This window comes from Hylobates moloch, unplaced genomic scaffold, assembly GCF_009828535.3.
Source record: "Hylobates moloch isolate HMO894 unplaced genomic scaffold, HMol_V3 SCAFFOLD_9, whole genome shotgun sequence".
Lineage (NCBI taxonomy): Eukaryota > Metazoa > Chordata > Mammalia > Primates > Hylobatidae > Hylobates > Hylobates moloch.
This window is the reverse complement of record NW_026652284.1, coordinates 23,594,835-23,608,768: the sequence shown is the minus strand read 5'-3', so window position 1 is coordinate 23,608,768 and position 13,934 is coordinate 23,594,835. Positions and strand designations below refer to the sequence as shown.

Below are 13,934 nucleotides of genomic sequence, written 5' to 3'. Positions count from 1 at the left end.
GGACACATGGACAGAAAGACTGGAACAATAGACACTAGGGACTTGAAAAGGAGGAAGAGAGGGAGGCAGTCAAGGGCTGAAAAACCTTCCTATTGGGTACTATGTTCACTGTCTAGGTGATGGGATCAATAGAAGCCCAAAGCTCAGCATCATGCAATATGCCCTTGCAACAAACCTGCATATGAACGCACGTGTACCTCCTAAATCTAAAATTTTAAAAAAAAGGAGAGATCAATTTTATCGCTAAAGAATCCCTGTGGAAGTTTGTTGGCCTGAAACTGTGCACCAACCCAAGAGTGCCTGCAGAAGCAAACAGTGCATGTACATACTGTCAGCCCTGTATGTTTGCATCAGAAGGGGTCTTAGAGACCGCTGAGTCCAGCCTGCTCCATCTGGATAACAAACCCACTCTCTAGCTAACAACTCAAACATGTCAGGTTTGAATCAGTCACAATCTTATTGACATGGATCAAAAGATACATGAAGTCAAACGAGGAAACAGAGGGGACAGTTAAGGGTGGGAGGAAGTAAGATAAGACCTCCTCCAATCAAGCTGGATAATCTGCTCAGATAGATGCCTTTCCTTTTAAACTCTTTCATTGTTGTTCATCATAGAAAAATGTGAAAATGTATGAAAATAAAAAGAAAAAATAAATGCCCAACACTATCAAGGGATAACAACTATTGCTAACAATTTGGTTCTTTTCCCTTTAAATCATTTTTCTATGTATATTAGAAAAAATTGTTTTTCATTAAATTGCTTTCTCCTTTATTCATGAAATGCTTTGACATACTTCCCCATATTCTTTAATATGGCTCAAAAGTATGATTTTATAGTATCTATATTAAAAGTTTATCAAATGGATGGACCATAATTTATTTTAAATTTCTCCCATTATTGGATATTTAGATCATCCCCTTATTTTTTATAACATTAAAAGTTGAAAATTATACCATGGGAGCTTATAAACCTTAAATATAATGTTGTCTATTAGTCATTTGATAGTAAGTAGTTCTCCAAAACAGAGTAATACCTAGGGCACTGTAGGTCAAGGCAGAGTACGCATTAGTGACCACAAGAAGAAGCATACTCCTTAGGTGTAGGCACGGGGGCACTGCACCCATGTCATCATCCCCAGCTTACTGGACAATTAGCCATTGGGGTCCTTGAACTTCTCTACTAAAAGCAGATCAGATAGTAGAGTCAATCAATATCACAACCGGGGCCCAAGGGCAACGGTAGCACAAGACCGAGCCCTGACTGCTTTTTCTGCAACCACCACCAAAGTATTTTGGCTTGACCGCTATTACTAAACTTGTGTCAGCCTGGGCAACATGGCGAGATCTCCTCTCTATAAAAAAATTAAAAAATTAGCCAGGCATAGTGGCATGCGCCTGTATTCCCAGCTACACAGGAGGATGAGGTGGGAGGAAAACCTGAGCCTGGGGAGATGGAGTCTACAATTAGCTGTGATCACGCCACTACACTCCAGCCTAAGCAAAACAGTGAGATCCTATCTCAAAAAAAAATTGTGTAGGAGAAAGGATGGTAAATAGCTGTGACAGATGTTTTGTGTATAGCATTTAGTGAATTTGTGGGATATTCCTCTGAAATAGAAGGTCAACTAATTGGTCTTTCTCCCATGGGCATCTGGAGGAGGGTTCTCTTCCATGTGTTTTTTCTGCTGGGCACAATGGCCAGAATGTCCTAATAAATGGATATGGATGCCAGCCAGGCAATAGCAATAGCACGCTTCCAAAAGTAGCCTGGGGGCTGTGAAACCTCTAAAGCCTGTATTAGTAGAACCCAAATATATCTCGCTTAGTTTAACTGCCAATCAGAAAATTGAAACAAATTAATAATCTAGTTCATACAATTTATAATGCTGGAAAGCCTCCCTCCTAGAATAAACGGACTGCCTAAAGGGCTGCCTGAAGCAAGCCAGAGAAAGAAGAATATAACTTACTGGAAGGGGAGAGTTTCAATTGCCCTCTTGAGTTACATACACACAAAAAAGCTCCAGTTTAGATCTCAGTTTCCAAATTAAAGATCTGAGGTGAAAGGAACATATTTGTGTTTGCCTAACATACACCATATAAAATATAGTAAAATTAAGTCTGAGCCAGTCAATGTAATAAAACAATGTTATTCTTTTATGGCCGGGCGCGGTGGCTCACATCTGTAATCCCAGGACTTTGCGAGGCTGAAGCAGGTGGATCACTTGAGGTCAGGAGTTTGAGACCAGCCTGGCCAACATGGTGAAATCCCGTCACTAATAAAAATACAAAAAAATTAGCCTGGCGTGGTGGCAAGCACCTGTAATCCCAGTTAGTCGGGAGGCTGAGGCAGGAGAATCACTTGGAGCCAGGAGGCGGAGGTTGCAGCGAGCCGAGATCGTGCCAGCCTGGGCGACAGGGCAAGACTCCGTCTCAAAAAAAAAAAAAAAAAAAAATCTTTTAATTAAAATGAGAAAAGGAACATTCCTAATTAAACTTCGTGTCTAACACTGTGTTTGTCCATGGATTTTTGTGAAAGAGATTGCTTTTCAAATCTAACTTTCCCAGAGTTATCTAGGATAATTCATATTCTAAGTGCAGAAAAACAAAACAAGCACAAAGTAGTGGGGACAACTTTCTCACCCCTCTCCTGCAATGTATATCTGTTTGACAGAGATTTGCATGAACAAGCACAAACTCTTCTTTTTGTGTTTATGCCAGAAGAACTTTGGACATGCAAACGGAAAAGGACAAGGACCAAAGAAGTGCCTTACAACACGACTAGAAGAATCAAGTTACAGGTCAATTTGTCACATGTGGGAAGTAATCAGTGTCACTCCTTATTCAGAACACTGCAAAGAGCTGAAGTCAATGCTTCAACACAATAACACAAGGTGGCCAACAAACTCATGTAAAACACCACATGTCACTAGTCACAATATCTGATTACGAACAATCCCTACAGGCCCATATAGGAGTATGTCAGGAGTATGTCAAGTTTACTGGAAAGTGTTAGTAAGGACGCAGCATGCGCACTTACCTGACCAGTGCGTCTGGTTTGCTTAGCTGGTTATTAGGAATACAGTTTTCCATTAAGTCCTTGTGTGTACTTGGGCTCTTGCTAGTGCATTTCTGCTTCTTCTCGTTTTTACTAGATGAGGAAGGAATGCTCCCATTTGTGGCGCTATGACTTCGAGGTGAGGAGTTCGCAACTCCACTGGCATTTTTGTAATTTTTTGAGGAAGCAGTGCATGAGTCCTCTTTCAAGAGATTTTCTGTACTTCCCACAAGATCATTATTTAATCTTTTACTATTGATATGGTTTTCCATATACTCAATCTCTTGTATTTTAGAGTCTACTGGTTGTAGAATATTGTTGTTATTTATTCCAAGGTTGTGTTTTTTGGCATCCTTGTCCTTTTCTTTCCCTTTTTCTCGGTATTCTATCTCTGGCAAAGTTGTGGAGAGTTTTTTGTTGGCTGGGATACCTCCATTGTGGTGTATAAGGATTGAAGAATCCATATCAGGTAATCCTTTGGCTGCTACAATACCAAAAACAAACCAACAAACAAAAAGCCCACACCGGAATATTTAGTTTTTTAACAACACAAATTCAACAAACTATTATCTACACTTAAGAAATTCACATTAGTTTGTACACTCATTATATGCTAATCAAGAAGCAAATCCTCATAGTTTACTAGAAGATGTAGGAAAAAATAGAAGAAAATCCAAATACATTTGACAAACTCCACATTTAGAAAATCACCATCATTTATGAAAATGATGGCCACTAAAGGTCTAGTCTTGAAAACAAGATCAGGGTTTTATAATTAGGTCACACTTTGTGTATTAGTCAAATCAAACTCGCCTATCACTGAGGTGAGAGGACACAGGCAGATCCTAAGAAGTCATATTTTTTTAAGTGCCTGGAGTAAACGAACTGCTAATAACTTTACTGAAAAGAAAGAGGTTAAATGAAACAAAAGAAGAATAATTTTAGGATACAGGACATCTATCCTTTTTCTGGACTCTAGTGTTGAGGTAATAAGGAAGTCTGTATCATTTACCAGACCACTCAGAAAGAATTTTGTGTATCGGGTCTACACATTCCAATTTATTAAAGTCTACTTGAAGAGATATTTTTGCACCACATCAGACAAAAAGATAATTTTGAAATATATTAAATAAAAACATGACCTCAAACTTTCAACTCTCAAACCAATGGAAACTAGCTACTGCCAATTATCTATTTCTATTGGTCAAATGCCCATGAGATGGATTCCATTAGAAATGATTCAATTTAAAATCTGCATTACATTACATGAAGCATTTAGAACATGACCTATCCATCTTGGCTCTATTCAGAAGACATCTGGCTTCTAAAGTTCAATTCTACATGTCTACATCTCCATTGTGCTTATACTTTGGTTCTTGGCTTGCTTCAATTACCAGTTCACGTAGTTCCATACTATTTTGTTGCTGAGAATATATATTTTAAAATATGTAAAACAGGCTGGGCATAGTGGCTCATGCCTGTAATCCCTGTACTTTAGAAGGTGGAGGTGGGAAGATTGCTTGAGATCAGGAGTTCGAGACCAGCCTGAACAACACGGTGAGACCTCACCTCTACAAAAAAAAATTTAAAAAAATTAGCCAGGCATGGTGGCACGTGCCTATGGTAGCAGCTGCTCAGGAGGCTGAGGAGAGAAGATTACTTTGCTCCTAGGAGTTTGAGGCTGCAGTGTGCCCTGTTATCACTGCACTCCAGCTTAGGCAACAGAGTGAGACCCTCCCTGTCTCAAAAAACTAAATTAAAAAAAAAATATCAGAAAATATAAAAAAGATATAAATATATTTTAAAATAATAAAATAAACATATTTAAACACATAGCCTTCAGACAGTATGTAAAAAACTTCATTCACAATCTGTATTTCATTGATCAAATAAAACAATGACCCTGAGGAGGAACACCATTAGACAGAAAAAAACAAAATCCTAGCTACTTTTCCAGAAAAGAAAATTCTACCAAGAGACAAAATAATGACTAGCCTATTGAGCCAACAGCTTTAGGGTAAAGACCTACCTTCCTCGGCCTCTTTTTCTTGCTTCTGTAGCATCTGTTGCTCTGGAGGGAGAGCTTGTTGAAGAAGTTGCATGTAAAACTCGTTCTCTTTTTGTACTTCTTTTTGCTTCCTTAACCGCATTTTGTAGCTTACGTAACTTTTGAAGCCAAAGCCCAAAGTTACCACAGGGTACCCAATACTAGAAAGAAGACAATCCAGCCAGTAACTGTAGGTTTAAAATGAACCACACGTGCCTCAAGCACATGAGAATACCTATGGCTTAAAATTTAAAAATAAATTCTAATTGATGATGGTAGTTGAGAATAGCATTCACTAGACACACAAATAAATGTAATGTCTACTGTGGAAATCAGAAGCAATTGGCACACAGAACAAAACCCCCAGGAACAACAGGACTGCTAGACCATAAGAGGACACTTCCCATTAGACTTTGGCATTCTTCAAATTAATTCAAGGAGTCACCACAGTGACTGTCAGATACAGTGGCTAATGCCTTTGAAGAAATATTGAAGAATTGCCTTATGCATTAGAACTTAGGCAGATACCTGTACCCTTTTTTTTTTTTTTTGAAATAGAGTCTTGCTCTGTTGCCCAGGCTGGAGTGCAGTGGTGTGATCTCGGCTCACTGCAACCTCCACCTCCCGGGTTCAAGTGATTTTCCTGCCTCAGCCTCCCGAGTAGCTGGGACTACAGGCCTGTGCCACCATGCCCAGCTAATTTTTGTAATTTTAGTAGAGACAGGGTTTCACCATGTTGGCCAGGATGGTCTCGATCTCTCGACCTCGTGATCCGCTTGCCTCGGCCTCCCAAAGTGCTGGGATTACAGGTGTGAGCCACCACGCCTGGCCTGTATGCTTTTAAAAACTAAAAGGGTAGAGACTTTATGGGTAGCCAAAAGTAAACATTAAGTGTTAAAAAAAAAAAATCACAAGGACATCATTTGATTTTCAATACTAGAAGGCAGGGTCAAATTCAGGTGACTAACTTAATCTTGCTGCCTGAGGGGTACTGTCACCAGCTATTCCTTGAAGATTGGTTCACAAACACTCTGTCATATATAAATTCTGTCATACATAAATTCAAGAATCATTAAAATAAGTATCCGATATGATCAGTGCCAACATTTGGTTTGTATCACCAATTAAACCAGCTGTACTTAGAACTCTAATCTCTGGGATAGAAAGTTAAATATTTTCATTGAACTTACCAGCCTGCCTAACATCATTTCAAAGCCTCTGCAAACACTGTCAAGCCCACATAAGTTTCACTAACATGAAAATGTATCAATTTATAATTAGTCTAAATGTGGTCTTACTACAAACTTACAGTGACATGTTTTATTGACCAAGTTCATTTAATTTACTTGTTTGTAAAAAGACTAAAAATACTGGAAACAGTATTTTTTTAGTTGATTACTGTTTATTTTGGTTTCTGCCATAAATATTAGTAAAAATTGGCGTGTTTAGGAGAAACATACATTAGGTGGTAAGTTCCACAATAGATATAAATAAGAAACAAGCTCATTTTTCAAAAATATTTCATGGTTAAGATTAAATGAATAATATCTTAATATTCATTAACATGTTATAAAGAGAAATAATATTCATTCAAAAATTATTAATAATATTCTCTTACTTATAATAGGCTAAGGAAATTCTAAATTATTTTAAGTTTCATGAATTAGCCATATATTTCATCAAGACCTTCTGGAATCATTACCTGATTATAATAAACATAGCTAACATTCATCAGACACCTATGTGCTTGGCATTAAGTTGAATACATGTATCACTTCAGTTCCTTTTTCCCATGACCCAGTGAGGCAGGTAAGAAAACCATGGCTTAGAGGCAGTGACAAGGCAACACAGCTGTCAGGGGAAAGAGCTGGGATTCACTCATCTGCCTGAAAAGGGGGCGCTCATGCTCTTTCCAACCATGCTGTACTGCTTTCTGGGTCCATGTAAAATTTCCAAGAATAAATTTACAGTTGAACTTAGCATTCTACAGTGAAATGAATTATAGATAAAGAATATATATAATACTGGCTGGGTGCAGTGGCTCACGCCTATAATCCCAGCACTTTGGGAGGCCGAGGCAGGTGGATCACTTGAGGTCAGGAGTTCGAGACCAGCCTGGCCAATATGATGAAACCCTGTCTCTACTAAAAATACAAAAATTAGCCAGGCATGGTGGCACACGCCTGTAATCCCAGCTACTTGGGAGGCTGAGGCAGGAAAATCGCTTGAAGCTGGGAGGCAGAGGTTGTATAACCAAGATCATGCCACTGCATTCCAGCCTGGGTGACAGAGCGAGACTCCATCTAAAAAAAAAAAAAAAAAAATACACGCACACACACACACACATATACATACACACACACATTTATGTAATACTTACCAGTGAGCAGCAAATGGACGACAAAGGTCTACATGAAAGTTTTTGAGATCTTTAAATCTAATGGCTGCTTCAATATAAACAAAGAGGATCCAGAGAGACACTGTAGGCAAACACACTCCCCTTTCTGTGGGAAAGCAGCAGAGAGGCAAGCATTAATAAATGATATAGTAACTAACAGATCGATTGTTTGGGAGACTAATTCAATGACAGTAACTTTCATTAAGACCTTCGCCTAAACTAAATTAAAAGGCAAACTGATCCAAACTGAAAGCTTTTATATGACAAATGATTCCACAGAATCACTGATAAAAATAAAAGACAAACATCCTGGCAAAAAATATTTACAATGTATGTAAAACAAAGGATTCATAGCCCTGACATACAAAGAGCTCCTACAAATCAATAAAAACTTAAGAAAATAATTTACAAGTCACAAAAAAAGAAATACAGATGGCTAAAAAACAGAAAAAGATGTTAACTACTGATTAGAGAAATACAAATTAAACCAATCAGATTCCATTTTCTTAACTATTAGATAAAATTTTTAAAGACAGATAATGGCATAGGGAGGGTATGGGGAAAGGTTCATTTTTATACTTGGCGAAAATATAAATTGGGGCAACTATTTTAGATAGCAATTTGGCAGTATATTTAAATTTAAATACTTGTACCTTTCTTTTACCCAGAAATTCCACTTCTTTTTCTTTTTTTTTTTTTGAGACTGAGTCTCACTCTGTTGCCCAGGTTGGAGTGCAGTGGTGTGATGTCGGCTCACTGCAAGCTCCACCTCTCAGGTTCAAGCAATTCTCCTGCCTCAACCTCTCAAATATCTGGGACTACAGGCGCCTACCACCACGACTGGCTAATTTTTTGTATTTTTAGTAGAGAGAGGGTTTCACCGTGTTAGTCAGGATGGTCTCCATCTGCTGACCTCGTGATCCGCCCACCTCGGCCTCCCAAAGTGCTGGGATTACAGGCATGAGCCACCGCGCCCGGCCCAGAAATTCCACTTCTAAGAATCTACCCTATAGAAACATAAAAGAGTCTTGAGATAAATACATAAAAATATTCACTGGGCTGGGCGCAGTGGCTCACGCCTGTAATCCCAGCACTTTGGGAGGCTGAGGAGGGTGGATCACCTGAGGTCGGGAGTTCAAGACCAGCCTGGCCAACATGGCAAAACCCTGTTTCTACTAAAAATACAAACAATAGCCAGGCGTGGTGGCAGGCGCCTGTAGTCCCAGCTACTTGGGAGGCTAAGGCAGGAGAATCGCTTGAACCCGGGAGGCAGAGGTTGCGGTGAGCCGAGATCGCACCATTGCACTCCAGCTTGGGCAACAAGAGCGAAACTCCGTCTCAAAAAAAAAAAAAAAAACTCACTGTAGGGCCAGGTGTGGTGGCTCACGCTTGTAATCCCAGCACTTTGGGAGGTCGAGGTGGGTGGATCACGAGGTCAGGAGTTCAAGACCAGCCTGACTAACGTAGTGAAACCCCATCTCTACTAAAAATACAAAAATTAGCTGGGCATGGTGGCGCACACCTGTAATTCCAGTTACCCGGGAGGCTGAGGCAGGGTAATGCTTGAATTGCCTGGAGGCGGAGGTTGCAGTGAGCCGAGATTGCGCCACTGCACTCCAGCCCGGGCAACAGAGTGAGACTCCGCCTCAAAAAAAAAAAAAAAAAAAAAATTCACCGTAATATTATTTGCAATAGCAAAAATTTAGAATTTAAATGTTCATCAACAGGAAACTGTTTATGATAAATCTATATAATTAAATATGTTGAAGGTTTCCTAAAGAATGGGGAAGATCTACATTGTCATGGAATGACATAAAAAAAAATCCTTAAGAACAAGCTGTAGGACAAAGAAATGTTTCTGACACTTAAGTATTGTTCAAAAATTTTTTTTCTGAAGCACAAACTCATATTCCTTTTGGAATTAAAAACAATTTTCAAGGGAGGAAAAAGAAACTTGCAACAAAATAAGATGCAAATAAAGGCAAATGTCCATTGGCTTTTAGAATCAAAATCTGCAGGCTAAGGTCCATCTATATCAGGACATGACTAATAATGGGATATTTATGAATGTGGACTACATAGGCATGAGGGTAGAAAAAATCAGTGACGTGAGGGCTTTTTGCTAAGGATCTTTGGGATGAAACTAAAGAAAAATCATAGTATCTTGAAACTAGGAAGATCATTTTGTCTAACTTCCTCATTTTCTTGAAGAGTAAACCCCAGAGTTTAAACAAACTGGGCCCAAGTTCACAGAGACAGTACTAAATCTGCTTCTGAGGAGAACCTCCCTTAGTCCTAGTACCTGAGTGAAGTTGACAATGGATGCTCTGTGAAGCCAGCTAATGGTCTCAACCATTCTTATGAATTTAACATATCAAAAATAGGTACTTTTTTTCCTTTTCTTTCTCTTTTTTTTTTTTCTTGAGACAGAGTCTCACTCTGTTGCCCAGGCTGGAGTGCAGTGGAGTGTTGGAGTGCAGTGGAGTACATGTGTGATCTCAGCTCACTGCAACCTTTGCCTCCTGGGTTCAAGTGATTTTCCTGCCTCAGCCTCCTGAGCAGCTGGGATTACAGGCACACGCCACCATGCCTGGCTAATTTTTGTATTTTTAGCAGAGACAAGTTTCGCCATTTTGGCCAGGTTGGTTTTGAACTCCTGAACTCAAATGATCCACCCGCCTTGGCCTCCCAAAGTGCTGGGATTGCAGGTGTGAGCCACCGTGCCCAGCCCAAAAATAGGCATTTTCACAATGTAGGAGGAAGAACAGCAACCCAGAGGACAATGCATTTTCAAAATCATTTCAAAATGCACTTTCAAATATTTATCTGCCCTATTCTCTAATTTATAAGGTTATTATAAACATAATAAGCACATTACAGAAAAAAATAGAAAAATTGGACAAAATACCTGTATTATACATCTATGAAATAAAATCACATTGAAAGCATTTTTGAGCAAGTATAATAATCATATTGTACATACAGTTTTATATCCTGTTTTTTTTCCCCTCTTAACCACCAGGAAAAATGCTTATGCTACAATATTATTCTTTGTAATCATATGTAATTTCATCAACCATTCCTAATATTGTCAGGAAATAATTTTAAATTTTAACAACTACCCCAAGTTATAGGAATTGACTCATATTTGTCAGCCCAATAAGAGCAGTTTTTTGTTTCATTTAAGAACTAGTCATCCCAAATTAAAACATATTTCATAACTTAGCTATTCCAATATGCATTTTTGAGCCTAGGGATAAACAGGGGCCAGTAGCATTTTATGACATTAGCTACACTGCTGCCCTGTGGGTCACCCACTGAACTAGTTTCCAATAGGTTCTATTAATAGTTATATGGTTAGTTTCTTCTCCACTACTAAGATATTACTAAAGAAATTTAAGAAATCGTCACAGCTCATCAGAGTCACAGAATATTTGAGGTGGAAGGTTCTTTAGCCATTATTTAGATTACTCCACCTTTATACAACAGAGAAGCTGAGACTTAGGGAGAGTGATAAATGTAAAATGCAGCTCACTAGAAACTGAGGCCCAGGATAAGAAAATACAAATTAAAAACTGGTGGGAAGAAAAATCACTTTAATTAGAGGAAAGCAGACTAAAGAACCTTCATCGTAGCTTATAAATCAGGTCAGATATGAAAGAGTGTGAAACATGGAGAAAATCATGCTCATAGCAGATACTTTAAAAAACACAGCTCAACTGTGTCTTCTACATGGGCCAACATCATCATCTTAGCAGTTCTGAGAAGAGGATGAATGTTGGTCTAGACAGCTTTTATTATTATTTGGTGCTCCCTCTCTGGTCAAAATCCTACAGGTTGTAGCTAGGCCCAAGAATCAAGTTTCACACAGCTTTGCAGACAAATTTGACTCTGACAGCCAATCCTCAAATCCTAGTGCATACCAAGCTCTGGCTTTCACAGTGGGCTGAGGCTGTCAAAATATCTCATCTGATCTTAGTATGAAGTAACAGAAGTATAGCTCTAAGAAGTAGGGAGCTGTACTCTAGTCAGAACACACCTGCAACAGTGTAGAGAACCACTGAGGTAGGCAGACTAGGAGGGTGAAAGTGCTTAAAATATATAATGAAAAGATGATGAAACCAGAGGTGTTCTTGCCTACAGAAAAGACTTAAGAGGTTATGACAGTGTCTTTAAATCTCTAAAGAAATGTTAACGTGGAAGGGAGATTACATTCATTCAGTGTGGCTCTAATGCAGAGGTTCAATGTTTGGGATTGAGGGGATGGTCTGGTAGGTCCCTTAATATTTTTTTATTTTGTTTTGTTTTTTTGTGTGTTTTTTTTGAGATGGAGCCTCGCTCTGTCACCCAGGCTGGAGTGCAGTGGCGCAGTCTCGGCTCACTACCACCTCTGTCTCCCAGGTTCAAGTGATTCTCTTGCCTTGGCCACCCGAGCAGCTGGAATTACAGGCATGTGCCACCACACCCAGCTAATTTTTGTATTTTTAGTAGAGGTGGGGTTTCACCATGTTGGCCAGGTTGGTCTCAAACTCCTGGCCTCAGGTGATCTGCCTGCCTTAGCCTCCCAAAGTGCTGGGATTACAAGCGTGAGCCACTGCACCTGGCCCCCCTGACATTTTAAGGAAAAGTTTTATACATTCCCTTATATTTTTCTGGGAAAACCTCTTTAGATCCTCTAAGAAATCAGCAAGCTGTGGCTTAGTCCGGATACTTAGGAAGCTGAGGTGAGAGGATCATTTGAGCCCAGGAGTTCAAGTCCAGCCTGGGCAACACAGTGAGACCCCATCTTAAAAAAAAATAGAAAATTTAGAAAAAGAAATAAACAAGCCCCAAAACAGTTAAGACATACTGGGTCAAAATGTAAGGAAGAAAATTCTGGCTTAATATGAGGAAGAACTTTATTTTATAGCTGCCCAAAAACAGAGTACAGTACCAGGAACGGTAGGTAAGTTCCTTGTCACTGTAGGTTTTCCATCAGAGGTAAAACCACCACGTGCCAGGGATGCTGTGAGGATTCTTGTGCCAAATTAAGGGTTCATCTAAATGACATTCCTTTCAATGATGAAATTCCATGAACATTTTTTTCTTTTTTGGCACATGGCTGTCTTCAAGTATACCCAAATAGAAATCAGTCCAACTATTTTTTTTTAAAAAAAGACATATTCAGAGTGAGAGCTGGTACCTGCAATGCCTGTAACTGAAATATCAAATCATAACAGCTTAAAGTTTTTATTCAAATAATGAAAAAAGATACATATTTTTGAAAGTATATTATAATCTATTAAGAAAACTTTAAAATGTCCACATTAAACTCAACTCTAAATAATGTATTCAAAGAAATAACCACATTTAAAAATTTGAACCTAAGATTTCTATCCATCTAAGAAATCATTAAGACTTACCTGTGTGCCATACGTACTGAACCCATACATATGTGCTAGCAGCAAAAAAAAGCCACTGTATGGGGATGAACAGCAGGCATATTATATTTGATGTGAATGCTACACAAACAAAAAATACTGAGAAGGCCTAAAGGGAAAAATAAAACAAAATAAAAGATACATCTTAGAACCTGTTATTTTCAACCACACGTTGTTAACCATATGTTGGACAAAACTATTGAAACTGCTAAGAGATAACTTGGTAACTACAGAGCAAATTCACAAAAGGAAATGTTAAACATTTAAAATCAACCATATAAAAACTAGCGGTTACTTTAACATTAAAGAATACTACTACTTTATGGTCCTCAAATCATGAAAAAGAACTGGATCAGAATGAACTGAGGTGGGACCACAGTGAATTCGTTTGGATTCCAAATAAATGTGGGTTACCTGAAAGAACTAGAATTTTTTTTCTTTTTTCTTTTTTGAAATGGAGTCTCGCTCTGTCACCCAGGCTGGAGTGCAGTGGTGCAATCTTGGCTCACTGCAACCTCCACCTCCCGGGTTCAAGCGATTCTCCCGCCTCAGCCTCCTGAGTAGCTGCGACTATAGGCACTTGCCACTACACCTAACTAATTTTTTGTAATTTTAGTAGAGACAGGGTTTCACCATGTTAGCTAGGATGGTCTCAATCTCCTGACTTTGTGATCCGCCCGCCTTGGCCTCCCAAAGTGCTGGGATTACAGGTGTGAACCACCACGTCTGGCCCTGAAAAAACTAGAATTTTAACACAGAAAAGTCTTCTCTTTCCTCACAAACCATTCCTAAAGAGCTTCATTCTTAAAAGACAGGCTCTCTGCAGCACAGATGAACCATAATATTAGTAAGAAATATACTGATGCTATTAGGTTGGTGCAAAAGTAATTGCACCAAACTAATAATAATTTTAATAATGCAGCTTTCCTCTGGACACCACTACCGCCAATAGAACATGGGCCGAAACCATCTTTTTAAAGCATGGATTTGCTCTGACCAAAGCACCAGGCCTGG

At 39.0% G+C, this 13,934-nt stretch overlaps 1 protein-coding gene across 1 annotated transcript in view; it reads right to left on the bottom strand.

Moving 5' to 3' along the window:
* Nucleotides 1-13,934, bottom strand: part of MACO1 (macoilin 1) — a 69,997-nt gene that overhangs the window by 38,981 nt on the left and 17,082 nt on the right. Inside the window, exons 3-6 of the mRNA XM_032759369.2 lie at nucleotides 12,903-13,029; nucleotides 7,483-7,606; nucleotides 5,085-5,263; nucleotides 3,038-3,539 (exon numbers count right to left, since the gene is read on the bottom strand). Coding sequence (XP_032615260.1) covers nucleotides 3,038-3,539; nucleotides 5,085-5,263; nucleotides 7,483-7,606; nucleotides 12,903-13,029 — 932 coding nt within the window. The remainder of the gene's footprint in view (nucleotides 1-3,037; nucleotides 3,540-5,084; nucleotides 5,264-7,482; nucleotides 7,607-12,902; nucleotides 13,030-13,934) is intronic.